General features: G+C 49.4%; 11 protein-coding genes across 11 annotated transcripts; 5 read left to right on the top strand and 6 right to left on the bottom strand.

The window, feature by feature from the left end:
- Nucleotides 1–194: 194 nt before the first annotated feature.
- On the bottom strand, nucleotides 195–2,848 carry N7525_007191 (uncharacterized protein; the record flags this gene model as incomplete). The annotated part of the gene is made up of 9 exons (XM_002567715.2): nucleotides 195–244; nucleotides 298–1,252; nucleotides 1,305–1,373; nucleotides 1,422–1,460; nucleotides 1,513–2,080; nucleotides 2,129–2,333; nucleotides 2,399–2,552; nucleotides 2,647–2,692; nucleotides 2,748–2,848. The coding sequence occupies 9 exons, from the start codon at nucleotides 2,846–2,848 to the stop codon at nucleotides 195–197; spliced, it is 2,187 nt and encodes a 728-aa protein (XP_002567761.2).
- An 823-nt stretch (nucleotides 2,849–3,671) lies between these two features.
- Nucleotides 3,672–5,156, bottom strand: irs4 (the record flags this gene model as incomplete). The annotated part of the gene is made up of 1 exon (XM_002567714.1): nucleotides 3,672–5,156. One exon carries the CDS (start codon nucleotides 5,154–5,156, stop codon nucleotides 3,672–3,674), a length of 1,485 nt encoding a protein of 494 aa, XP_002567760.1.
- A 480-nt stretch (nucleotides 5,157–5,636) lies between these two features.
- On the top strand, nucleotides 5,637–8,906 carry N7525_007189 (uncharacterized protein; the record flags this gene model as incomplete). The annotated part of the gene is given in 5 exon segments (XM_061213936.1): nucleotides 5,637–5,866; nucleotides 5,924–6,040; nucleotides 6,052–7,438; nucleotides 7,497–7,754; nucleotides 7,803–8,906. 5 exon segments carry the CDS (start codon nucleotides 5,637–5,639, stop codon nucleotides 8,904–8,906), a joined length of 3,096 nt encoding a protein of 1,031 aa, XP_061068367.1.
- An 831-nt stretch (nucleotides 8,907–9,737) lies between these two features.
- Nucleotides 9,738–13,119, top strand: N7525_007188 (DNA ligase (ATP) DNL4; the record flags this gene model as incomplete). Its single annotated transcript, XM_061213935.1, has 7 exons — nucleotides 9,738–9,808; nucleotides 9,871–11,969; nucleotides 12,035–12,166; nucleotides 12,218–12,350; nucleotides 12,412–12,517; nucleotides 12,585–13,029; nucleotides 13,100–13,119. 7 exons carry the CDS (start codon nucleotides 9,738–9,740, stop codon nucleotides 13,117–13,119), a joined length of 3,006 nt encoding a protein of 1,001 aa, XP_061068366.1.
- A 1,118-nt stretch (nucleotides 13,120–14,237) lies between these two features.
- N7525_007187 (uncharacterized protein) lies at nucleotides 14,238–15,686 on the bottom strand (the record flags this gene model as incomplete). Its single annotated transcript, XM_002567711.1, has 1 exon — nucleotides 14,238–15,686. The coding sequence occupies one exon, from the start codon at nucleotides 15,684–15,686 to the stop codon at nucleotides 14,238–14,240; it is 1,449 nt and encodes a 482-aa protein (XP_002567757.1).
- A 2,034-nt stretch (nucleotides 15,687–17,720) lies between these two features.
- N7525_007186 (uncharacterized protein) lies at nucleotides 17,721–18,079 on the bottom strand (the record flags this gene model as incomplete). Its single annotated transcript, XM_061213934.1, has 2 exons — nucleotides 17,721–17,897; nucleotides 17,927–18,079. The coding sequence occupies 2 exons, from the start codon at nucleotides 18,077–18,079 to the stop codon at nucleotides 17,721–17,723; spliced, it is 330 nt and encodes a 109-aa protein (XP_061068365.1).
- Nucleotides 18,080–18,113: 34 nt separating this feature from the next.
- Nucleotides 18,114–20,830, top strand: N7525_007185 (putative C6 transcription factor (NirA); the record flags this gene model as incomplete). The annotated part of the gene is made up of 5 exons (XM_002567710.1): nucleotides 18,114–18,194; nucleotides 18,253–18,307; nucleotides 18,363–19,326; nucleotides 19,378–19,746; nucleotides 19,798–20,830. 5 exons carry the CDS (start codon nucleotides 18,114–18,116, stop codon nucleotides 20,828–20,830), a joined length of 2,502 nt encoding a protein of 833 aa, XP_002567756.1.
- Nucleotides 20,831–21,182: 352 nt separating this feature from the next.
- N7525_007184 (serine/threonine-protein phosphatase) lies at nucleotides 21,183–22,600 on the bottom strand (the record flags this gene model as incomplete). The annotated part of the gene is made up of 3 exons (XM_002567709.1): nucleotides 21,183–21,185; nucleotides 21,249–22,512; nucleotides 22,584–22,600. 3 exons carry the CDS (start codon nucleotides 22,598–22,600, stop codon nucleotides 21,183–21,185), a joined length of 1,284 nt encoding a protein of 427 aa, XP_002567755.1.
- A 453-nt stretch (nucleotides 22,601–23,053) lies between these two features.
- N7525_007183 (uncharacterized protein) lies at nucleotides 23,054–23,482 on the top strand (the record flags this gene model as incomplete). Its single annotated transcript, XM_002567708.1, has 1 exon — nucleotides 23,054–23,482. The coding sequence occupies one exon, from the start codon at nucleotides 23,054–23,056 to the stop codon at nucleotides 23,480–23,482; it is 429 nt and encodes a 142-aa protein (XP_002567754.1).
- A 335-nt stretch (nucleotides 23,483–23,817) lies between these two features.
- Nucleotides 23,818–25,191, top strand: alg3 (dolichyl-P-Man:Man(5)GlcNAc(2)-PP-dolichol alpha-1,3-mannosyltransferase; the record flags this gene model as incomplete). Its single annotated transcript, XM_061213933.1, has 3 exons — nucleotides 23,818–23,944; nucleotides 24,007–24,530; nucleotides 24,589–25,191. The coding sequence occupies 3 exons, from the start codon at nucleotides 23,818–23,820 to the stop codon at nucleotides 25,189–25,191; spliced, it is 1,254 nt and encodes a 417-aa protein (XP_061068364.1).
- A 122-nt stretch (nucleotides 25,192–25,313) lies between these two features.
- On the bottom strand, nucleotides 25,314–25,794 carry N7525_007181 (putative eukaryotic translation initiation factor eIF1a-like protein; the record flags this gene model as incomplete). Its single annotated transcript, XM_002567706.1, has 2 exons — nucleotides 25,314–25,419; nucleotides 25,484–25,794. The coding sequence occupies 2 exons, from the start codon at nucleotides 25,792–25,794 to the stop codon at nucleotides 25,314–25,316; spliced, it is 417 nt and encodes a 138-aa protein (XP_002567752.1).
- Nucleotides 25,795–26,023: the final 229 nt, after the last annotated feature.

The raw sequence follows: 26,023 nt of genomic DNA, 5'->3' as shown, positions 1-26,023 counted from the left end.
TCATATTTGTATTATGTCTGAGATGTCAAAAACGCCGCGATCCCGTTGGGCACGGAACGAGAATAGTGGAAAATCCAGTCGTGAAAAGAGAGGAGGGGATCATTATATTAAAAGAAATGGCAAGCTTGAAAGTGCCATAGAAAAGAAGCTCAGAACGACCGACGAACAAAATAACCCCGCCATCCCTGCCCCAGTTAAACAGATGCTAGTGGGAACGCCGTTTTATATGCACCTTCGATTTCATCTAGAACAATGTTAGCATAAAGATCGCATACCAGATGAAGATAAGACATCAACCTCTCATTCCATCCAAAGCCTCAAAAGCAAGCGAATAATTCGACACGGTCCCAATGATCCGCTCTAAACCTTGCCGTAGTTCCTCGATGAGCTGACCAGTTGAATCCCTGCCATGATCATTCTCTGGTTCAGGCGCAAGCTGCTTCGCCACGCGCGCTTTGTAGTAGAGCATGAACATAGCATAGCTACTTTGCATCAGACAGCATGCGAAAGATGGCATGGTCCGGGGTAATGGACGACCTTGCTGCTGCTGGGGATTTAAGAGAGGCTGTGGGACGGGCAGGCTGTGGAACATGCGGGAGATGACGAGTGCAGCCTGGAGACAGATTTTCGCGGACTGCTGGGGGCTGTAAGGGAACCCGGCAGCAAATGGATATTGACCGTACTGGGACACGTATGAGTTGATTTCGGGGCGGATGTCTGACGAGGTGGAGGAATCGGATGGGGTCATGTATTCTGTTGAGGCTGCTCGTTCGAAGGAGGTTAGGTTTGAGCAGGAGCAGGTGAGATTGTGGATGCCGGCGGGTTTGGCGCTGACGGTTGTGGTGGCGCTGTTTGAATTAGCTGCTGTCAGGTCGCAGTGCCTTTTGATGAAGAGGGGGATGTCTGAGAAGGCTCGGAAGCGATGCGTTTTTATTTGGGCGCTGGGGTCATTGTTAGTTGGATTTAGGTATGAGAAGGCGAATGACTCGAACCTAGATAGTTTGATGCGGGATATTGCGCGTATGCTTTGGGCTGTGATGGACTCGTTGTGATCACCGAAATCTGATCTCTGGGGCAGAAGGGGGAGTAGCTCCGCCTGCGCAATCACAGAATGAGTCCAGGCATCAAGTTGCTGCATTCGTTCGAACATAAGATACATGTCTGACTGGGACGAAAGGCATTTGTTCAGATCGTCAATAAACTGGGTTGCTGATACAAGCACTTGTTGTGCTTGTATTAAAATAGCCCAACCCTGAAGACCAATTAGCGGATTGAAGATAGTGGAGAGGTCTCCAAGTACATACCTCGGCATCTGATGCAAACGACGGGTATGGAGTCGTGAACTGCGGGTCATTGATAACGAGAGCAGGCATCTGGTTCTTCATTAGCTCTAGTCATGTCTGAAGACCTATATTACTCACTGTTGTGCTAACAATAGATCCTTGAATCACACAATAATACTAAACAACAATTAGGTCAAGAACCAAGCAATGAAAGATGAGGGATACAAACCGTCATCCACCAGGCTCTCCGTCGAGCTTCCGGAAATTCATCATTCTCTATTTGAGCATGGAGTGACTTGTCCAAAGCCATCGCAAGAGCCTGACCAGCGCGGTACCGCATCTTGAGCAAGTTGCCGCGTTGGGAGTATTCGTAAACTGAAAGCACCAAGAGAGCCAGGACACTCTCATAGTCCACCGGAGTTTGCGAGTGGAATCTTTCCCGTCCGACAAAAGGTCGTGCGGCAGATAATGCCTGCCCGGGATCAGTGGAGGATATATCGAGATCGCACTCCGCCTCGATTGTTGAATGGGCAAGTTGGGCGAATGCATGCGCATATGTCCTGCGCTGGATTACAGACGCTGTTGACGATGGTTCAAGATCACTTGGATGTGGAATCAACGCCAAGATTGCAGATAGTGCAAGACTGAGAGGCGAACGAGGCCGATACATCATCATCGGTTCAGATGCATTCGAACATGGAACAGAGCAGTTCAATGGTCGATCACGACATGGTGGTGATGCCCGCGGTGGAAGAATAGGGAAATAGTTATGAATAAAGTCGTAATAGGCATTCAATCTGGGGATGTTAGACAATATATGCAGCTTATTACAAAGGGATACTTACATTTCGGGCTCGCTTCCATAGGTCCGTACGAAAGTCCGAGTGCTGTTCAGGGGCGGTGATGTCAAGGGCACTTGCATGTGCGACTGACTGCCATCGCCAGCGAAGAAGTTCTGGAACATGGAGGGAACTTCGGATTGGAAATCTAGATGTCTCAAACCTGCGCCAGGCAGAGAGAGCTCATCGATTTGGTTGAACATCCCCGGTGCTAAATTTTGGTTAGTATATCGCTCTTTTTCTTTTTCTTTTTTTTGGGACATGTCGATGACGTACATTCTTCAAACTCCGGGGGCGAAGGGACAGCATTATACAGAGCTTCATCTCGCCTCGATTCCTGTTCCGGTGACAGGGAGGACTTTTCCTTCTTTTTGCGTGGCCCGCCTCGTTTGCTGGGCAGATAAGAACATTCTCTGTCTTTGCTAACACACTAAAGTGAATGTTAGTCCATACAATGAACATTGATCAACTCAGATCCACAATAGAAAGGCCTCCGAAGCACTCAAAGGACAAAGAAAACATACATTCGCGCATGGCATCTGGCCGCCACATCGTGTTCTCGAAGCCCGACTGGAATAAGATTAGTGGAGAAGTTCCTCTTTTTTTCTTCACGGGATTTGCTTACCAGGGCAGACATGCTACCTTAACTGGCGGTTTAGCAAACTTCTTGCGAACCGATCGAGGTGCTGTCGAAGCTCCGTTATAATCGTGGAAAGTATCGGCCATGGCGACACTTAATATGGAGTCAAATAATCTACAGAACCATTAATTTGAAACTGCACCTCCCGGGTGTCTTTGCAACCGAACACTAGTTGAGATGGGGCATTGTGCGGCTTAATAAAGATCGTGTCCGAAAGGGCGCTGATATAGAGACTTCCGTGTGATTGCTTGATCTTCGCAAATCCCGAGCCGTGGAGGTTCGGGATTTGCTTTTAGTAACTAAGCAAAGAGAGATCGAGTCCAACCCCAAATTGGAGAGATGGTGTCAGGATGCAGTGTATATGCAGGATAATCGAGAGTGGAGATGTTTCTCATTTTATACTTTTTATTTCTCTCTCTTTCTTTCTCATCAGAATTTTGGGAATAAAGAGAAAGACAAGAGAGGAAAGAGAATTTTGATATTCGAAGGATTTCGGGTGAACGTACCGATACGAAAAATACTCGTATTGATTGGCTTTGGGGCAGGAGAGACATGTAATTTTACTCGTCTGAAACATCAGATCACGTGGGTCCACATGCATCAACGATGTACGGAATATCCATATCTAAGAGAATTATTATTTACCAAGGCTTAGAGATTCATGAAAATTAGTCGAAATGTCGGGTTCGCGGCCACTTCTTCCAACCAAACAAGGAGGTTCGGACATAAGTCGGGCACGATGATATCAAATACTTCTCTTAACGGGGTGGATCCTTTAATCGCTAAACGACTCACGATATACGCTATCTAATTGTGGAATAGATGATTTGGAATACTTTTCATGCTAGGCATTGTCGATCGATGTCAATCGACTAACCACAGGGATGTGCATAATCCGATTCGTCAGACTTAAGCATGGGCCTTGTCTTTCCCAAGGGGTAGCTTAATACCCGTAACATGCCGTACGCTATCCCAGACACTGTCCCGGACTTTCACAGGGAGCTTGTGTCCCTTCAAGAACTGGTCGATCAACCACATTCCAACCACGAATTCTTCGCGAATTAAGAGTCCGATATGTTGGTGATCGACTAGATCCCACACTTGCCCCAGGATTACCTCTGGCAGGCGGCTGCGGGACCAAATTTCCCGGACCACCAGGTTGAGCACCATATCCGAGGCATTAGGTGGCCATGGTCCGGTCCCACTAGGGTCAGGAGGGATGAGAAGCCCTTTATTAGAGGCCCAGACACCTTCGTAACGTTTGCGTTCCTTCTCGGTGACCTCGCGTCGCCAGCGCTTACGATCCCCCTCCTTGTGTTTGTGGGGGTGTTTGTGCAGGGGGTTTCTGTGTTTTCGGTGGTCGGTCTCGGTGGGTTTCGGCATGCCGCGAAGTGTCATCGGCATGCTTTTCGGTGGACTTGGTGTCCTTGATAGATCGCTCTTGGATTGGTGCGCCATATGTAAAATGGATCGCGCCCCTCGCCGCTGCGGAGGAACTGGCGGAGGAGCTTTGATAGATGGGGATGCTCGTGCTGAAGCTAGGGATGAGGCGATAATAGCATTGGAGAGGCCTTCCTCGCTCATCCCAATGGAGTCATCTATCGTGCTAGAGGTACTCGTATGTGACTGGCTTGATATAGATACCTCGCTCGGTGTTAGAGGCCGCAGGGGTGTTGCAACAACCCCATGGTTTCTGGTAGACCCTCGTGATGGTGGCACACGCGGCGGAAGCGTTGGTTTCGGCCCATCTGGCTGCGCAGAAGAATTCCGAGACTCTAAGGAGGGATGGGGGCTCGACCCTCGACTTTCCTGATCATCTAGAGTAGTCTTGGATTGTCGGGATGGAGAGCGCCCGTAGATAGGCAAATCTGAGTCGGATTTCAAGCCATTTTCGTGCAGCATGCGATCTAAGGGACTATGTCTCCCTTGGATCGAGCGAAGAGAGGCTGACGCTGGTAGCCGTCGCTTTTCTGGCGAGGGTGGCACCCGGCTCGCACTTACTGCACCTGCGCCAAGTCTGGTAGTTGAGGACGGGGCACTGGCGTCCCGCCCGGGGGACCTTGACGCAGCGAGCCGTGCCGCAACTTGGGAGGCTGAGGAGAGAGAAGCGGCTGAAGTTCGTCCCCTGACACTTGGTGATGTACTGGCTGGAGGCGAAAGTGGTCTTGCCAATCTCCCGATCTTATCCTTTACGGAGCCCACTTCTGGGGCGTCGGATCCAGTCCTCTGACCCAAACGGTGATGATCGCTTGCCATTGCAGCAGTTGCAGACGATCTAGCCTTCACATTGGGTGAGGGATCCCTAGAGTGTTGGAATGCAAGCGTGGCGCCTTGTAAGGCGTCATTCCGGGCCACACCCAACCGCTGGTTCGCGGAAGCAGGGTCGCCATTCATCGAATCGATTCCCCGCAAAGTTCGGTGGGTATGCAGGTTATGCGACTTGAAACCGGGGTTATACTAAGATAATCAAGATGATCCAGATGATCAGGATGATCAGGATAGTCTTACGATTTATTTCCGAGACATTTAGGGGGAGATACCAACGGGAATTGCCCGTGCACGCGACCGTACACGTTTCTTCTACGCGACTATGTGTACAATGTACACATATAGAATCACATATCGCGATTAAATCATTTTCAGATGCTATAGGCAGTATCTGTATGATTCCACTGTTTTATAAATTCTCTTAACATCACGATTAGCTTCGTCAACTCCGCACTGTCAACCCCAGACTTTTAATTAACCGAGCCGCCATTGATTGATCCGTTCTCCGCTTTGCTTTCCCCTCTTCCATTTACATCTGCAATGTGACTTCCATACCAGCTGGGCTTGAGGAAATGCTATCTGCTTCTCTGAAGCACTATCGGAGCCATGCTCTCTGGTAAAGACAATCCCGAGGATTCCCCTGGTGAAACACATGGGAGGTCCGAAGTTCGCCAGGATACAGATCAGAATGCGGACGAATTGATGGCCGGTCACATTCAATGCTCGGTGTGTAGCAGCACCTTCCGACGACCGGAGCATCTGAAACGACATCTGCGGAGTCACACTAAGGAAAAGCCGTTTGAGTGTGCCCAGTGCGGCCGGCACTTTTCAAGAACGTATGCGCTTGGGTTATAGCTATCCTTGCGTTGAATCACACGCTAATGAACTCCTAGTGACACACTCCATCGACATGAGTTGAGTCACCATGCACCAGGTTCGGGGGGAAAGATCGCACCCACCGAATTACCGTCAAAACATTTCGAGCATGTTTTAGTTGCGCAACAGCAAGAGTAAGATGTAGCGGCGGCACGCCATGTGGCCGGTGCGACACTCGCTCACTCGGATGTGAATACCCCACGCAAAGGCGGTCCAAAGCAAAAGACATGAGAGATTCAGGGCAAGAAGCCGAGACGCACAACGACAACCTCAAACACATGCACCAAGATCTGAATGCAGCTGCTGGTCAGAGCCAGTTTTCTATACACATGCAAAATGAACCAGCATCGTCTAGAACTTTGCTCAATGTATCATCTACGCCCGGCAATGATCACGCAAAGCGAAAGCCACAGAATGCACACACCATTGCAGACGCCTCAAATCCTCGTTTCTATATCCCAAATGAGATACGGGGGCAGTCTGAAACACTGCCACCGGGTATCTACCCTGGAGGTATCAAGCAGACATATGACCACTCGAGCTCTGACATCCCCAAAGTATTCCCCGTTAATTCATCCAACAATTTAGACTCTGAAATGAGAGACATCCAGCCGGGAATGAACACAGCAGGTGACATTGAAATGACCATGGCAAATAATCCGGAGGTACCGCTAGAGTTTGATCCCACGCTCTTTGACCAGTCCATGCTTTCCACTGTCAATTGGCTCCCTAGCGATTTGCTCCCGGGTGATCCTAACGGCCACGCACATTCTGCTGGTGCTGCCTCGCAATACAACCAATCTCTCAGCCCAAATGCCTACTTCTCCCGGGCAGCGTGGCAACCGCCGGTTATCAATGCTGGGCAAGTCGGTTCTTTGCAACCAGAGCGAGCCTCTCAGACACCTTCTGTGCATGTTTCTCTAAGAAACAACATGGGAAGCCCCAATCAATACTCCCATGGTATTAGTGAGCCTTCTCCTCATACAGAATCAGTGGGTTCCGCCATGGGGTCAGCGGACTACTATGTTGATGGTGCGCCGTCCAGACTCCCGAAGCACGGAAAGAAACACACGCCTTGGCCTGGTGAATATGTAGAGCGAGTCGACATCGGCAAGCAGCTGCTGGTTGAAGATGACGAGCACCGGTTCGACTTCCCCATAGTCTCCGAACTGCGACCGGATCAGACACCGGAAGATATAACCCGGTTTACACAACGGATTGAAACCACCATCTACGATGAGATCTATCGGCATTTTGTTCAACTATGCCGTACTGAAACTCCATTTTTTGAGGTGTTCGAATCGGAGAGGTTTCCCACTGCAGACGAATGCAACCAATTCACCATCCTCTTCTTCAATTCGTTTCAGGCAGTTTATCCGATATTACACCTTCCCAAATTTGATCCAAATACAAGCCATTGGCTCTTGACTTTGTCAATAATAGCACTCGGCTGCCACGTGTCCCACATCTCCGAGATGGAGCAGTGTACAGCTGCTCTCCACGAGCTGATTCGGCGGGGTATCTATCTTGAGGTGAGAACGGTCTTCTATCCCATTCATTCCTTTGCCGCTAATCGTTTTACACTTCTAGAAAGAAAAGAGTCGCTCTGGTCAAGCTTCTCTCGAGATATTGCAAGCTATGTTGTTTAATTGCATTGGACTTCTGCATAGTAGAAGCGAACGAGAAAAGGCCTCGGCCTTGAGCACCTTTGGTGACTTGGTGACACTCATGAAATCTTCCCGATTATTGGCGCCGACGCGAACAAAACCAAATGAGGCGTCGCAAGATGCAGCATGGGCATCTTGGATTCAAGATGAGGTCAGAAGACGCACCGGCTATTGTATATGGGTAAGCTTGGTCGAAGAATGATGCCTTTACTTTTACTGACGATAATAGCTTGTGGACTGTACTCTTGCATATTACTTTGATAATCGACCTCTCCTTTCTCTGGATGATGCGCAAGCTGCATTACCCGCGCATGAGAAGCTGTGGCAAGCATCCTCCGCAGAGACATGGAAGCCGCTATGGGCGAAGTCATTTGGTAACTCTTATCCAGACCAAAAAACTGACCAGACCCCAACTTATACAGCCAACGAATCCTTATACGACGCAGTCCATATCCTCTACATTGAGAAGAGAGTAGTATCCGGTATAGGAGAATTCGGTCACATTCTACTCATCCACGCTCTCTACCACAGAATGTGGGAAGTGGGAGACTACTTCCGCCGCCCACTATCCTTCTGGAACCCGACAGCGAAGAAGCAATCTTGCGAGACGGCCATTCCCACAGGCTCGGTATGGCTCCCAGGAATCCCCTCGTACTCGAAATGGCGCAACAGCGCATGTGACTGCCTCGACATCCTCCACTGGACCGCCAACAGCACCGTGGCAAAAGCTGCAGGCCTCGAGCATCCAACCATCCTCCACCTCCACACTGCCCGGTTATTCCTCCTCGCTCCGTTCCGCGAGATGCGCTCCCTTGCAACTTCCCTGGCAACCGAAAAGCAGCGCTGGAGCAAACGACACCAAACCCTCGAGTGGCAGTACATCTGGCGCTGGATGAAACATGACCAATACAAAGCCCGACTTTCAATCATTCACGCCGGCGTCACCCTCTGGCATATCCGTCGCTACTCGACGAACGCTTTCCATGAGCCCGTTGCGGCTTTCATCGCTGTGCTGACGCTGTGGGCGTACGGATCCTGTCACCCGCACACATCCCATGAGTCCAGTCCGCGTGCAGAGCAACTCCGCGAACCGAGCTTTATTCATCTTGATCGCCCGTGCGATGATGAGCTTGTGCAGCTTTTTGTTCGGGAAGGTCATACTATGAGAGGGAATGTTACTGGTGTTGGTGATATATGTGGGGCTGAAGGTCCGGAAAGGGTCTTGCGGGTGGGTTGTGAGATTCTTTCGGGCTTGACTGCCTGGAGTGTCTCGAAGAAGTTCGTGGCTATCTTGACGCGGCTTGCAGAGTTGAGCTCATATAGTTCCTCTTGAGGTCATAATCCCTGGCATGGTGCTGGGCATGTCTGATTTGTGGTGGGGGTTGGATGATAAATCGTCAACGCAAATAAACATTTCTTATTCTTTCACCACTGTTTGTAATTATTGATATCTGCGTCGGTTCTGTACATAGATTGGCATCGGCTCCAGGTAGACGTCATTCCCGTGTAAATCCTTTTAGATCTCTATATTAGCCATAGGGAGCACTATGAAGAAGAAACCTGACCTTAGATGCCGGACTAGTTGCCGAGTTACAGAAGTCTTGAGAAATAGCCAAGTTAAGGTGGCTCTCGGTCTATTCGGGAAGATACCACTGAGAAATGGGAAGTTCCCTCTCCCAGCCAAAAGGATCGAGCCTGTCCGCCACATGTATGCAGCCATACCCACCACAGAGCTCACGCGACTGCTTCCGTTGGGTCAGCCAGATTTTTTTTTTGGTTTTTTTTCTTTCTTTTTCATCTTTTAACTCCCAATATGTGAAAATAGCGAATTGGTAGGTACAACCTCAGGCTTGCTGTCGGGAACGGTGACACTAAAGCATCTAGTTATCAAGTCTCTAGACAATGGGCTTACAATAAGGGATCGTCATAAAATTGAATAAATCTTGAAGAGTAGGGTGGATGTAGATATGGGTTAGACGCAAGATATCGAGTGGTATATAATGTAAATCTGTCTACTTAGGTATAAAAGCCCTGGAGACCACTTCTCTCCCCGAGTGTCTTATACTTCGAAAATCGAGTGGGGCCATCCTTATCTTATCAGCAGTGCAGCCTAAAATCATCTGGGGTAGTGCAACTTCCAACTTCCCTTTCTTAACTGTCAAACATGGATTCCGACGAGATATTAGGGCAGGATGATGTCCTGAAGCCAGAGCAAGAAGAAGATCTGGACGAAAAGTGAGCCTAAATCTAACTCATGACACTAAGATTATGGGTAGTTGACTGATAACGGTTCGCAGATACCCCAACAGACCTCACAACCGAGCCCCGACATTGCCGTTCCACGATCTGTACCTCGACCTATTCAATCCACTGAGTGAACTCAAGAAGAAGCCTTCAGGGCCTGCCCCAGCTCGCCGAAAAGCTGGTCCCCATGGTAAAGGTGCTACAAGTCTTAACCCGTTCGAGCGCCGGCGCGATGTGATTGAGCGCTTTATTTCGCGGTGGCGCAAGGATGTCGGCGACGACATTTACCCCGCCCTGCGATTGATTCTTCCCGACAAAGATCGCGATCGACCTATGTATGGGATCAAGGAGAAAGCTATCGGAAGGATGCTCGTCAAGATCATGAAGATCAACAAAGAATCAGAAGATGGATACAACCTTCTGAATTGGAAGCTTCCTGGTCAGGGTGCTACAACACGCATGGCGGGTGACTTTGCTGGAAGATGTTTTGACGTTCTCTCCAAGCGGCCTATGCGGACCGATCCGGGAGACATGACGATCGAGGAGGTCAACGAGAAGCTGGATAAGCTATCTGCTGCCTCAAAGGAGGATGAACAACTGCCAATATTGACGGAGTTCTACCGGCGGATGAATCCCGAAGAACTTCTGTGGCTCATCCGTATTATACTTCGGCAGATGAAGGTTGGTGCTACCGAGCGAACATTCTTTGATGTTTGGCACCCAGATGCCGAGAATCTCTACAGCATCTCTAGTAGTCTGCGACGTGTGTGCTGGGAGCTGCATGATCCCAATATCCGGCTGGAGGGAGAGGAGCGCGGTATTGCGTTGATGCAATGCTTCCAGCCTCAGCTGGCCCAATTTCAGATGCATTCATTTGAGAGAATCATTGCTCGTATGAAACCAACCGAAGATGACAACGTGTTTTGGATTGAAGAGAAAATGGACGGTGAGCGTATGCAACTCCACATGGCGCCCGACGATTCAACCAAAGGTGGTCGGAAATTTGGCTTCTGGTCGCGCAAAGCGAAAGAATACACCTATCTATATGGGAATGGGATTTATGACGAGAACGGTGCCCTGACAAGACATCTAAAAGATGCTTTCGTCGATGGGGTACAGAGCATTATTCTCGACGGCGAGATGATAACCTGGGATCCTGAACAGGACGCCATGGTTCCCTTTGGCACGCTCAAGACCGCAGCGTTGGCGGAACAACGTAATCCATTCTCAAATGGTCCGCGACCCTTGTTCCGCGTGTTCGATATCTTACATCTTAACGGACGTGACCTAACAAAGTATACCCTTCGTGATCGTCGCAATGCCCTGGAGAAAACCGTCCGACCTGTCCACCGCCGGTTTGAAATTCACTCTTACGAGGAAGCCACTACCACCACAGAAGTTGAAGCGGCTCTTCGGAAGGTTGTCGCTGAGGCGTCAGAGGGTCTTGTTTTGAAGAACCCTCGCTCTCCATATCGACTGAACGAACGCCACGATGACTGGATGAAAGTCAAACCAGACTATATGACCGAATTTGGAGAGTCCCTTGACGTTATTGTGATTGGTGGATACTATGGCTCAGGTCGTCGAGGAGGTGCGCTCTCCAGTTTTCTCTGCGGATTACGAGTTGACGACAGCACGCAAGCAGCAGAGAAATGCTGGTCCTTTTGTAAGGTCGGTGGCGGGTTTACTGCAGCTGACTATCAGGAGGTGCGCCATCATACAGACGGCAAGTGGAAGGCATGGGACGCGAAAAAGCCACCCACTACCTTTGTCGAACTGGCAGGCGGAGACGCCCAGCATGAGCGTCCAGATATGTGGATCAAACCATCCGACTCAATTGTTTTGTGTGTGAAAGCGGCATCCGTCGCAATCAGTGACCAATTCCGCATGGGCTTGACATTGCGATTTCCTCGCTTCAAGAAGTTGCGGAAGGACAAGGATTGGAAAACCGCGCTCTCAGTCCAGGAGTTCCTTGATCTAAAATCTAATGCAGAGCAAGAACACCGGGAGAAAGAGTTCTCTGTTGATAACTCTCGAAAGAAGCGAGTAAAGAGGGCCACTAAGAAGCCACTCACAGTTGCTGGTCACGAGGATAATGTCGATGTCCAGTATCTTGGACCTTCTGGGCATGTCTTCGATGAGCTTAACTTCTGTATGTGGTTTGATCATGAAGGTTCCCTTCCTATCGTACGTAATACTAATATAGCGACCTTCTAGTTATAATGACCGAGTCGACCGTCCCAGAAAAGAAAACAAAACTTCAACTGGAACAACTCGTGAAGGCTAATGGTGGCAAGATCTATCAAACCAAGACAGCTGCGGTAGACACGCTCTGTGTTGCCGAGCGGAGTGAGCTTCATTCTACAAATATGAAATAACCTCAAGCTAATATTTCGGCAGGAACGGTCAAAGTAGCTTCATTACAAAAGAGTGGAGAGCAAAACATCATTCGACCATCGTGGCTTATCGACTGCGTCAAACAGAATGAAATAGATGCAGGCCTGCCGGATCTTCTTCTCCCGTTCGAGCCAAGGTACGTCGAGACGGTCAAAGGATATACATATACAGGGGCTAATATCTATTGATTTCTATAGACATATGTTTTTCATGACAGAGGAAAAAGAGGAAGAAGTTGCCGCAAATGTCGACAAATTCATGGACAGCTATGCTCGGGATACAACTGTCAACGAGCTAAAGGACGTATGACGCCCCCAGAGAATAGCGAGAAACAACCATGGCCTTGACTAACCAGCATTCAATCTTGAAGGTATTCAAAGAAATGGAACAAAACCAAGAACAGGCCGACGATGTCCCTGATCCAGAAACGACTCAGAGAATCGAGACTCGCATCCAGGAAAGAGTAAACGCCGGCTACACAGTACCCGTTGGATGGCTCTTCCGAGGCTTGAAGTTCCACTTCTACTCGAACGGGAACCAGCCGGACGAATCAGCCTCCCGGGAAATCAGAAGGGAGGACCAGCGCCTGCAGTTCGCTCGCAACACAGCCCGGTTTGCGGCTGCTGAGATTGCCAAGACGTTGAAGAGCTCAGGCATCACACATGTGATTGTCGATCCAGAAACTGTGTCTTCAGCGGACAAAACATCTCTCCGGAATACATTGGCCGCGAAGCCGGGAGCGAAAATGCCGCATCTTGTTAGCGTGGGCTGGGTGGAAGAATGCTGGAAAAATGGCACGTTGCTGGACGAAGAAAGTAAGTTGTAATGAATATCCTTGTCGTATTTTCGGCCTTTGGGTCGTTCTAACGCGTTCTATGTTGGTAGGATTCCCGATCTTGCGATGAATCATTAGAGCTGAGCTCAATCGCTGAGAATTATGCATTTCTTTCATTTCTAATTTCCTGTTTTCGTCACTGGGCGTTTCGGTCTCTATGCAAAGCATGAGTCGGAATCAACCACGGAGTACGATAAGTCACATTCTATGATCATCTGACTTTCCTTGAGCGAGCCAACGAGGCTACATTAGACTGGAGAAATACCGGTCTAGCCGAAATGACCTGCCTCTTAGACCAATAAACCGTTCTCTGGCTCGAAACGCCGTATTATCTGAACCCTGTGGCTATTATGAGGTCAAAGAGCCCAATATATATAAAGGCCGTGGTTCATCAGGCCACGCGGGCTGATGTCATGCGATGCAAGATGTTATCACAATACAGAATTTTCGAAGTCAGTCTAAGATCTCTTAAACAGCTTTGAAGAGCCTATTACGGAGAAAGTATAGCCACTCAAGTAGGCTCTCTCCAGTATTATCTTCCAACGTCCTTAGTTGCGCCCTCAAGGCAGTCTTTTTGGCATGTTATCTGCCTCTAGTCGGAAGGGCGAAAAGTACACGTAACTACACGAAGCAAGGATGGCCAGTACGTCCCGAAACCCAAGGGCAAGTCAGTTACTTCGATTCTTTCTCGAACCCTAATTGCCAAGACGGGCTAGTGTAAATTAGGAGTTGTTCGAGAAACTATCGAAGAGTGTGGATGGTGGCACTATGTTTGTAAACCTACCTACATGTAGGTAATCCTGATGCTATATGAACTGCTCGGGTGGTTACAGTTACCAGGCAAAAGAAGGTTGATCGGTTTCAAGCTTTGATTTGAATTGAATAGATATCTTAGGTGGTGATCGAAAGATCGGTCCGGAAAAAAAAAGAGCAAGAGAAAGCAACCATAAAACAAGCATTGCGCTGTCAGGGTAGAAATGGGGGTATGTAACAAAAGAGAGAAGAGATATGCGCCAAGCAGGACACCATCCTAATCCAACGCCGCGCTTGCAGAGGATAACCGAAGATAAAAGGAAAAGAAAAACCAAAAATTTATGTACTGGTGAAGTGAAGTGATCAAAAAGGGAGAAGTATCGTGCCCTATCCTGCGCTCTGCACTAAGACGGGACTTCCATCAAAACCTTTACTTCACTGGGCTGAGACGCCCACCCACCGGGACGGAACGGTGTTGCTGTCATATCCGTCCTCGTATTGTCCCGACAAGTGGGAGTTTGTCTTGCGCGCTGGCAGCCAGATGCGAGCATGCGCGGGGATGTCGTCGCGGAGTTTGCCGCTGCGTCGCATGTTCATTTCGAGAACCACCACACGCAAGAAATCGCTGTTCTCACGGATTTCGCGTTGGCGAGACATGGACGGACTTTCCGGGTCGAAAGTGACGAATTTTTGTTCCTTGCTCGCGATGTGGAAGTGGTTTCGCCGATTCCCGCGGCCGGCGCGATGATAAGTCTGCATTTGGATCGAGACGGATGTACTGGATGTCTGTGGCTTGTCGTGGGGATGATCGTGATAAACATACATCTCTGCCGGCGACATCGGAGTCGGGTTCATCGGAGATGGATTCAAGTAGCGTCGTAGTGCTGGAGAAGGGGTTTCTTGCATCGGCAAAGGGCGGCGGTCGTCGGTCATCTCTGGGGTGATAGTGAAAAGAGACCGGGTGAGGAAGTCCTCTGGTTGGACGGAGGGTGTGGCAAACGTCGAAACCGACTGTGCAGCGGATTTAATGGCCCGTAAAGATGCTGTGAGGTTCGACTTGAAAGTAGATCCGAGGCGCCCAAATGAGGCAGATCGTTTTGCGGGTACTGCCTCGGGTGTGGCAGGCTCATTGTCGTTATTGATTTCGATGAAGTCACACTCATCGATTTCGGTTACAAGCAGAGGATGGTCCAAGGCACACTCCTCGCAATGCGAATACCGAGGCTGTCGTCTCTCTGGTGGACTTCTATGTCTGGGAGGGGTGGGTGGCGAGGGAAGGCTGGACGGTGATGCCAGGGCATGTTCTAATGACGGCATTGAATCGCTTGATGATGACTTCACGGACGGTGGTGATTCGTCAGAATCGTTGCAAGGCAGGAGTTGCTGATTGTCTTCATCAGGAGGGCTGAGAAGGATGTCAAGAGGGGAGTAGGCGGCCCCGTCCAGGAAAGTATCTTCTTTCGACTTGATATCTTCCTGCAGCATACGACTAAAGTCTTCGGCATGGTTTCCCCGAGGAAGTTTCCGAGGTCTGCGGGTGCTCCAGTTCCGCCGGGGTACAGGAATGGCCGTTGCATCTAACATCGAAGTAAATGACGTAGGGATTGGGCGGTCATTGGATGAGCTGGAAGAGGACCGATGAGAGGATTCCGAGGTTTTAGATAAGGCACGTGAACGAATATCTCGACGTGCTGGCAGAGTCCGCGAGCCACGCTTTGGAGGGATTCCCACTGGAATGGTGTTGATCGATCCGCGGGTCTCGGTCTTGGAGTCCGAAAGATGAAGGTCAGAACCATCCGACGGTCTGGATGGCTTCATTCCATGAGACTGGAAGGGTTTGTGCGGCGGCGCCGAGCTGAATAGAAATGCTCTGGGAACCATCATGTTGACTGTTGTCTCATCACACGAGCAGTTGCTATTGAGGCCTTAACCAGATGAAGCGCTCTGGTCGAGTCTCTGAGCGAGATACATGGATGAAAGAAAAATCCGTCGGAAGTGAGAAGTTCCCAGAAAGTCAGACGACAGAGGACCAGCAGCCAATCCGAAGGAGTATGTGTTGGCCCAAAGAGATGCAAGGGAAGCGGATAGGGCCGTGAGACAAGGGCATGCAGGCACACACGCGAGCTGATAAGGTAATAGACAAGCGATGAGGTAAGATTTGAGAGGAGGATGTCCAGGTGAAATATGAGGCAGGAGGATAGTAAATGAACAGGAAGGAGGATAGCAGCAAAAATAAGAAATAAAGAGAAGTAGAAGTTATAGAGAAAGAGATAATGGGGGAAGAAAGCGATGATCTCAGATAGATAAGCCGTATTGGGCAGGTAAACGCATGTAAAGATCACGGGAAGAGCAGGACAGTAATTTATTTTACAGTGGATCTGATTGGCTGCGCGGGGGACAATGCCGGCAATCCGGGCTGTGTGTGATTGTCACGGTATTTCAGGTAATTTTTAATGCAGTTCCCATTACTCATGGAACATTCCGCCGGTGGAGTCCGGAAGGAAATGAAATTTTTATAGTTATTTTTATTTTGGGGTATTTTATTATTTCACTCTTTGGATATTTTGCATTGTGATATGTACAATATAGTAAAATGAGTACTCCGTACAACACAGTACTTACAATATATCTTCTCCAGATGTCTACAATGCACCTAGTAAAACATACATACATAGTATATAAGATGTATCTGAAAACGAATCACATCTATCCCAGCCTTTCAGATCGTTGAATAAGATATGTGGGCCCTTTAAGGTTGCTTTTAGTGCGGCGCGAGCAGATGCACACCGTTTACTTCAGAATATTTGAATCCAGACGGAAAGAGAGAAGATTGATTTTTATCCTTTTGGACTGGCCTTGCTGATTTGCTTACATTTTACGGAAAAAGCAATGGAATTATAAACCACACACATATGCAATTCGGCCATTTTAATAGATCGACAGGAGCTCCGAGGCTCCGGTTCCCTCATGTTATTAATTATTAAGGGGGAAAAATACTGAAAAAGGAGCGGGTGGCTGCAGTCCCAAAACGTCAAGTCGAAGAGACCCGACGTGGCCAGTGGAGCGCCTTAAGCGAAAATAATTGCGGTGAAGCCCCTATTTCTTCCCTATTCCCAATATTGGGGGCTTTTAATTATGTTAATTACTCCGTATATTTCGATTTATGGCACTTCCGAAGTTGGATGATTGCATCCAAAGCATCCGTAAATATTACCTATATCTAAATATTCGATGTCTTAAGTGAACACTGTAGTACATGCAAAATAGGCTTAAAAAAGAAGAAGAAATCAAGAGAAGAGAAGACCCACACATATTTGCTACCTGAATATTCTTATTATTTGACTCGAGGAAGTCGTGAAAATACAAACATCAAAATGTCCACATCCCCAAAAAGCAATGTTGAGACGTGGCTGGTGGAGCGCCTTTAGGGTAATTGCGGTGAACCCTTATACGATGCATAGGGTGGTCTTTTTCTGTCTTTTTCTGTCTTTTTTGTGAGGTTAGGCAGTCATACATGGTTTATCCATTCGGTCTGTTTTGCTTGCGGCTTTTTACATATGTAACCTCAATCGGTCTACTCCGTATGTAACCCACCAAGGGTTGGATCTTTAAGCATCCGGAACATGTATCGGAGATAATATCCTTACAGTCACTTGGCACAGCTCCAAGTAACTTCCTATTTTCTACTCCATATAACAATAGTTATCAATTTAATCATACGGAATGAGCTATGATAGACATAACTACCTACAATGTTATAGTATGGGAGCCACGTGAAGACATTAGTCAGCCGCTTATCGAAAATGGAACATCCCGACACCTGCACAGCCATCCAGAGGCCGGCGATAACCACATCTTGTGTCGTCGCTGTCCAGGTGCTTGCATCCAATCATTCAAGGGTATCGTCAATCTCTAACATCAACCCAATTTCTCACTGAACTTGTCCCCGCCTCCACTGCGGGTCATTGCAATCGTGGGGTACATGATTCCTTCTACAATTGCCATCAGGCCTGTGTAGATCTCCAGGCGTAGCTGGTGCGTCGATATTTCCTTGTTGTAAGGCACAAGCTCCAATTTTAGGGTCTTACTAGACGGCTGGGTCATGGATGGTCCGATAGACTAACATGCCGACATAGCCACCGTGTGCACCCTCGGTCTAGCAAGCCGTCATGTTCTACTAACGAGCTCTGCACTCTAAAAGATGGACATCCCATGTCGAGGTTTGGACAAGACACTAGGCATGCGAAGAGGTCCCGCGGAGAAACCACCCTACTCATTACTTGAATCGCACCTACCAAATTATCTGAAATCATGAGCGCTGAACGTCCCCAACCGTCCAAAAGACGATGCGTCAGCACAGCCTGTGTCGCCTGCCGCAAAAGGAAGTCAAAGGTTGGACTTTCATATGCTGATATTGTGATGTCACAGTACTAATAAAATCTGCGTATAGTGTGATGGAAACCTGCCCAGCTGTGCAGCTTGTTCCTCAGTATATCATACACCTTGTATGTGTCACTTTTATATAGAGCAACATCGGCATTTTCTAACGTTTCATAATAGGTGTATATGATCCAAACTCGGATCACCGCCGCAAAGGTGTTTACAAGAAAGACACTGATACATTGCGGACCCGAAACACCACCCTACAGACATTGATACAGGCAATATTAAACTACGACGAAGCAGATGCCTTCGAACTAGTACGTCAGATTCGCTCTTGCGATGATCTCGAAGATGTAGCGGCTTCGGTGGTCGCCCAGGAGAAGGGGCTCATGTCTACGGACCAAGCAGCAAAGGAGTCGGCCAGCAATGAGAACATGGCTGAGATTGATCAATTCGAGTCAGAGCTGGCTGGCAAGATGAGTGAGCTCATGCTTGACGGTTCTCGTAAATTTATTGGCGGTACCTCGAACCTCATCTTCTTGCCGCCAGGCTCCGAGCTGCACGAGTCTGCCTCAATTCAAAACAACCTCGCCTTCAGTGCCGATAACCAAACCCACGCTGTGAGCCGCTGGACCGAAGTCACAGATGACGACTCCCTAATCAGCCATCTAATGACCATGTACTTTACATGGCACTATCCGTTCTTCACTACCTTGTCTAAGAATATGTTCTATCGGGATTACATCCGCGGAGTTTCTAGCTCATATTGCTCTTCATTACTCGTCAATGCTATCCTAGCTCTGGGCTGCCATTTCAGCTCGTGGCAAGGTGCTTTTGATGATCCTCAGGACTTGGCAACTGCAGGAAATCATTTCTTCAAAGAGGCGAAGCGGCTCGTATTGGAAAATGACGAACATGAGAACGCAAAGCTTTGCACTGTCCAGGCATTCGCACTCATGTCTGTCCGAGAGGCGGGATGTGGGCGGGAAGGAAAAGGCTGGGTCTATAGTGGTCTCAGTTTCCGCATGGCTTTTGATCTTGGGCTAAATCTCGATTCGGCAAATCTTGGGGCGCACAGCCTCAGCGAAGAAGAGATTGACGCTCGGCGGATAACCTTTTGGGGTTGCTATCTCATTGACAAGTTAGTATCCATTCCATTGATTATCTCTAATTCCTCTCTAACACTGTACAGGTGCTGGTCAAATTACCTCGGTCGTCAGCCCCAGTTGACCTCGGCCAATGCCAATGTGCCCAAGTTTGATGTGTTGCCACAGGAGGAAGCAGAGCTGTGGTCGCCCTATACTGATTCCGGAGTCGGTCACGAGCACACGCAACCATCACGAACCAGGGCTGTCGCCCTCCAAATATCCAAACTGAGCGAGATCAGCAGCGATGTACTTGTGTTTTTCTATCATCCGACCGAACTTGAAAACTCCCAGCCCAAGCAGTCGGAACTGAAGAAACTGAGCGATGTTCACACCCGCCTTGAAGCATGGAAAAACAATCTGCCCAGGGAACTGGTAGCAAAAGAAGGACAGCTACCACAAGTGCTTGTCATGCAGTAAGCTGACAATTTCGCACACGATGTTACCTCAGCTAACTCTTGTCTCAGCATGCTGTATCAGCTTCAGATAATCCATTTATACCGACCATTCCTGAAGTATACCAAGACAAATACCCCACTACCTTCCCATGTCTCACCTCGCAAGATATGCACACAGGCCGCTGCGACTGTTTCCAAGCTGCTTCGCATATACAAACGTGGATATGGACTGAAACAGATCTGCAACATCGCTGTCTATATTGCCCACACTGCGTGCACCGTCCATCTTCTCAACCTCCCGGACAAAAATGCCCAGAGAGATGTGATACACGGCCTCAAGAATCTCGAAGAAATGGCAGAGGGCTGGCTCTGTGCTCGACGTACCCTCCGCATCCTCGACATATCCGCAAACAAATGGCAAGTAGAGTTACCACCAGAGGCAGTCTCCATATTTGAACGCACACATAACAAATGGGGATCCTGGGGCTCTTGGGACCAAACCACTTCCCCCTCAACATCCGACGATTATCCCATCGCACCCGTATTACAACCCCCTACAACTCCAAGCCGATTTTCACCATCTGGGCCCCAATTCCAGCATTCTCGCACAGAACCCATCCCCATGGTTGATGCACCAATGGCCTCTCAATACGGGTCCATCGCCGCCGTCCCAATATCGTTCCCCCCGATCCAAGGAATGCTTCCACCTCATGCCCAACGCCCCGAGTTTGCCCCTCCCGAACCAACATACCTCCGGCCCCAAGTGGCCTACCAATTCAATCCTCTTCCAGGATCCGTACCGGCCCCCTCTTCCCCCCACCCGAACAAGTGGTACGATGGCTCTGGGGCTCGTATCTCACCCCAAAACGCAACGCCAACGTCGGTTGCATCGCCCGTGTCTGGGTATGACGGCACGGAGAATCTGGTCGAAGAGAGCCAGGACTGGTGGTCGAGAAATGCTAATGCGTATGGTATCGGCATGGATGGTTGGAGTGGTACTTGGAATGCCACCCCACAGAACCAGCATTCTCTCATGCAATACCAGGACAGTAATCTCATGTCTGTTGCTCGGCCTTCTAGTCCTGGTGATGAACAGCGTTAGGCCCAAGGGGGGATGCCGGCAGCCTGGTCGCCCTTGAATCCCGATGATACCTAGGTACAACCGGATTTATGGAAACCATTATGTGATTTTGACTCATAGGGACATATCTCGTTCGATTTTGATACCACTTTAGGGGGGTTTGTCTTCCGGCGTTTAAATGGACATGCATCTACAATTTTGGTTTCTGTTTCAAAATCTTATGGTCATTTACAGACAAGGACATTTAGAGGTGCAATTATCAAAAGATTTGTCATAGATGATCATTAGCTCTCAAAACCAACACCAAGGCGCAAAATGCTACTTTCCAAGAGAACCATATAAAAAGAGAAAAAGAAAGGTGCATAGGATGGTATCACTAGACATGGATGTTAATAAGATGACATCTGTCAAAACAACAGGGAAAAAAGGAAGAGCTTACCAAGAAATAATCAGCGACAGGTTTCTTCGCAGGCATGCCCCTTGTATCCTGCGCTGCAGCCTCAAAGACACGATATCTCCTCCCGGGACTGATGACTCTATTATCTGTAACAATGCCGTTGCTCCGACCATATTCGCCGTTGCTGCGGGCGACAGTGCCACCACCGCTGGCGTCTTCACCAAGCTCAAGGATAGCGGCAACATTGCCGCAGCGGTAGCAATAGTTTGGAGCAGACCAGACAGTGACGATACCGCCATCAAACATCTCTTTGTATCCCTCCATAACAAGCTGGTGGGCCCGCGCTACAAGAGACAAGCCGTTGAGATGGTTGAACTGTTTGACGATATCGCCGCCGAAGAGGAACCCAGCCCCACGAGGACTCAACCCCCAGCCTTCGATCTCATCTGGATCTGACCAGAGCAGATCACACATGGCACCTTCATGTGGCACCTCTTGCTTGCGGTCAATCAGTCGAATTTTATCGACAGAGTCAATCAGCGGTGATAATCCACCGTGTACACAGAGCACCGCACCAGTCCGGCTAGTGGTGGCGCTGCCGTTGCCATCGCCACTGGCACCTGTCCCCGGTGCACCCGATCGTGAGGGCGCGGCAGCCTGGCCTGGGGCGGCGGAGATGTCTCGTGGCGGGGAGATATTTCTAGAATCTGTAGATGCATCGGAAGACGAACGCTGTCGCGGGCGGTACGTGCTCATCATTACCTCGCCTCTTGAATTCAGTGATTCTGTTTCCAGCTCGCTGTCAGCCGGCATGCTTGATAGTGCTGTGTTGGAGGTGGGTTCTAGCGTCGAGCTCGCGCCGAGCACGATCGCGCCCAGGGCCAGGTAGTCGAATACTTCGCAGCAGTACCGCCATACGTTTGCGCTTCCGTATTTGCGAATGCATTCGTCGTAAAATCCATATACTGTTGTGATTTGGCGTGATTCATGGTTGCCGCGGATCAAGGTGATGCGGTCGGGGTATCTGACTTTCAAACAAAGGAGGAGAAGGAAGGATTCAAGAGAGTAGAAGCCACGGTCGACAAAATCGCCCATGAAAAGGTAGTTGGTATCGGGAACATCGCCGCCGACGCGGAATAGTTCCATCAGATCGTGGAATTGGCCGTGGATATCGCCGCAGATGGTCACGGGGGCGTCAACGGACACGACATTGCCTTCTTCAATCAGGAGCTCACGCGCCTTGTAGCACAATTCGCGCACTTGGCTTTCGGGGATCAGGCGGCAGCCCCGCAGCTGCTCGATCGCCCTACAAGGCAAAAAGCATTAGTTTGACGGTGAAGGATGGGGGTGTAGAGACTTGAGGGGTTGGTGTCATACTGGTCTAGGTCACTCATCTTGTCGAGAGAGGGAGGGGAAGGAAACGATGACTGTGTCGAAGTCAAGAACTCCCCAAAGAGAAATCAGATAGCTTAGTTCTCCGAAAAGTACAGTCTCATCTTCGCGAAGCTATGATGCACGACGCAGAGACTTGAGACAAGCGGAACATCCAATCACGCGGGAGCCAGATAAGATTAGATGCACCCAAAGCCTTTGCTGTCGTTTTCTCTCCGCACGTTTCCTTTGAGAGTCACTTCACATTTGCCGTCGGAGGTTCAGAAGCTTGTCAACTTGGACAATTATTACTGAACATTCAATTGGCCTCCTTTTGCCTTCTATTTCTTCCCTCCCTGTCCGACTAGTTATACCAGCCCGGTCCGAGCCGATGGCCTGAAAAATTCCAGAACCAGTCGGCCGCGCCCACCTCGTCTCAATTGAACATCGATACTCGTTCTCTCACCTCGTACACAATGCCGCCACATCTACATCCTCGGTCGCGGTCAACCACGGGCCTATTCGCCGGCACCCTCCTCGCTTCTCTCCTAGTTGTCGGCATGCCGCACGTCTTCCCTTGTCCGGCACCACGACGCACCTTTGCCGATTCGGAGATGACCATGACAGCCGATGGACAACATGTGCCACGTTTCCGACGCAGACGGCGAAAAGATCTCGAAGTGGGCCCAGAGGGCAGCAAGCCCGGTCAGCCCGCGCCAGCTGTTGTGGACGAGGAGGTCTCAACATTCCTTCAGATGGAGGAGGAAGCGGACAAACTCTCACATATCAATCGAGAATGCCCTGTTCCCAAACCCAAGGGTGTTATAGGGGAATTGCTGGGTTTCCGAGATATCCAAGCGAATGGGCAGCACCAGCCAACCGCCCTGTCTGAAGGAGACCAATAATGCGTGCACGTCGACACATTCTCCTTCAGATTTTCTGCATTTTGTTTTCTCGGCTTGTTTAATGATACCATGGACTTTGACAATAAGGGTTGGGTGGACCGGGGGATGTTTAGAAGCACACTTTACCTACAACATATGTATTTTCTATGTACAATGAGATGTATAAAAGCAAATACCAATCATATTAAGACTCGAAATAGTCGAAAGGTATACAATGGTCCTAACCAAAATGTGCTACCCCCAGTTTGAGTGCAATTGTAAACGCGTTATTTCGTAGGCGGACCCAGCTCCGGCCACCTTGAATATTCCCCCGTCAACCATCGAGCGTATCCACCATGGCATTGACAGCCCAGAGCTTCGTCTACGACGTGCTCACTAATCAGCGGCATACAAGATGGATTGCGCCTCTACTCATTCTAGGCGACGCGCTACTCTGCGCCCTCGTCATATGGAAGATCGCTTGTAAGTCTGCATCCAGATGTCGCGTACTGAGCCAGACCCAGCTAACCAAGCAACAACCACAGATACTGAGATCGACTGGTCGACGTACATGCAGCAAGTCTCTCTATATATCTCCGGCGAACGCGACTACCTCCTGATCAAAGGCTCAACCGGTCCCCTCGTCTACCCCGCCGCCCATGTATACATCTACACCCTCCTCTATCACCTCACCAACGAAGGCCGTGATATCCTCCTCGGGCAGGCGCTTTTTGCCGTGCTCTACCTGGCTACACTGGCTGTGGTAGTTGCTTGCTATAGACAGACGGGGGCACCTCCCTACCTGTTTCCGCTCCTTGCTCTGTCCAAACGGCTGCATAGCATATTCGTTCTGCGCATGTTCAATGATGGCGTTGCGACTTTTGCTATGTGGCTTGCTATCTATCTGTGTCTGAGACGCAGATGGACGGCGGGTATTGCAGTGTGGTCTTTTGGGGTTGCGATTAAAATGACACTTGTGCTGCTTGTGCCTGCTATTGCGGTCATCACTCTTCTCAGTTTGGGGTTGGCGCGAAGTATTTCGCTCGGAGTTATGGCTGTTCTTATCCAGGTGGGTTCTTGACAAGTCAATTGAGTCCTGGGGAGTCGGCTAATGCAAGAAACTACAGGTCCTACTTGCGGTTCCCTTTCTGCAGACTAATAGTATAGGCTACCTCTCTCGGGCATTTGAGCTATCCCGCCAGTTCTTGTTCAAATGGACAGTAAACTGGCGGTTTGTAGGGGAAGGAACATTTCTCTCAAGGGAGTTCTCTGTGGGTCTGCTTGTGCTGCATATATCCTTGTTGGCTATCTTCTTCAGAAACTGGGTAAAACCTTCAGGGTCGAACATGGTTCGTTTCCTCCAGGATACTCTCCAGGGACGCCAAAAGACAGTTCCACTCTCAAGATCCTTCACTATGACCGTGATGTTGAGCTCACTGGCCATCGGCTTGCTATGCGCCAGATCCTTGCATTACCAGTTTTTCGCGTATCTCGCGTGGGCTACCCCCTTTCTTCTCTGGCGCGCAGGTGTCCACCCAGTTCTTATATACGCCCTATGGGCGCTGCAAGAGTGGGCTTGGAACGTTTTCCCCAGCACAAACGCAAGCTCGGCGGTTGTGGTGTTGTCGCTCGGGGTCCAGGTCCTTGGCGTATTGTTCAATGGTTCGAGCGAGGTAGATAAGAACGGTGACAAGAGGAGCAGCCGCGGCGAGGCGATTGTCCAAAAATGAGAGATACCCCGGCCCCATCCTGAGGCGCGCATATTTCGAGAATCATTGTTAGAGCCCCGAATCCCTGTGTATCGTAGCGGCTGCCATTGAACAAACGCTTGGTGCCTTTGAAAGGCGATCATTCAGTCCGACTCGTCCGAGGAGGGCATTCGGCCCACACGAGACTCTTCCTCTTCGTCATCAGAGTCAGCAGCCAACACAACGGGCTGTTTCACGAATTCCTTAGGCCTGTGGGAGAACAATTCCAATTAGCGAATGAGTTTGTGGCTAATCCTATATCGAAAACACATACCAAAAGGGAGCCTTCCTCCAAGCTTTCTCGTCCCTGACGATATTGACAATTTCCCCTTCAATTTTATTGTCCCGCTCCTCCTGGCCCTTGGTATCGACCACCACGTACGAGCTGCGCTTGATCCAGATAGCTGAGCGGAATCGTGCAGGTAATTCGACGAGCATCTGCTTCTTATCTGTCTGTTCGACCAAGTAGATGTTGTTTCCGGTGGCTTTGATTGCTCGCACGATCTGCTGAGTGTCGGATAGCTCGTCTGGAGGGGTCAAAGTTCCCTCTGCTGTAGCCAGCATCTTTCTGCGAGGCGGTCCCATTGTTGAAGATGCAATTTAAAACGATGGATATCACAAATGCAGAGGACAGGTCAAGTGCAAGAGAAAGTTGGGGAGGAAACTAATTCTGCGGGAAATAATTTGATCTTATCGGCGGGGCTTCCCAAGGTTCCTCAAAAATAACCTTGGAAGTTGCGGGACACTCAAAAGTTTTGACTACATCATTCTAACCCATCTCCAGGGCTCTATTAACACACGAAACTGATGTACT

The sequence above is a fragment of the Penicillium rubens genome, assembly GCF_028828025.1.
Source record: "Penicillium rubens strain IBT 27055 chromosome Unknown utg000003l_segment0_segment0, whole genome shotgun sequence".
Lineage (NCBI taxonomy): Eukaryota > Fungi > Ascomycota > Eurotiomycetes > Eurotiales > Aspergillaceae > Penicillium > Penicillium rubens.
This window is presented reverse-complemented; position numbering and strand designations above follow the sequence as displayed.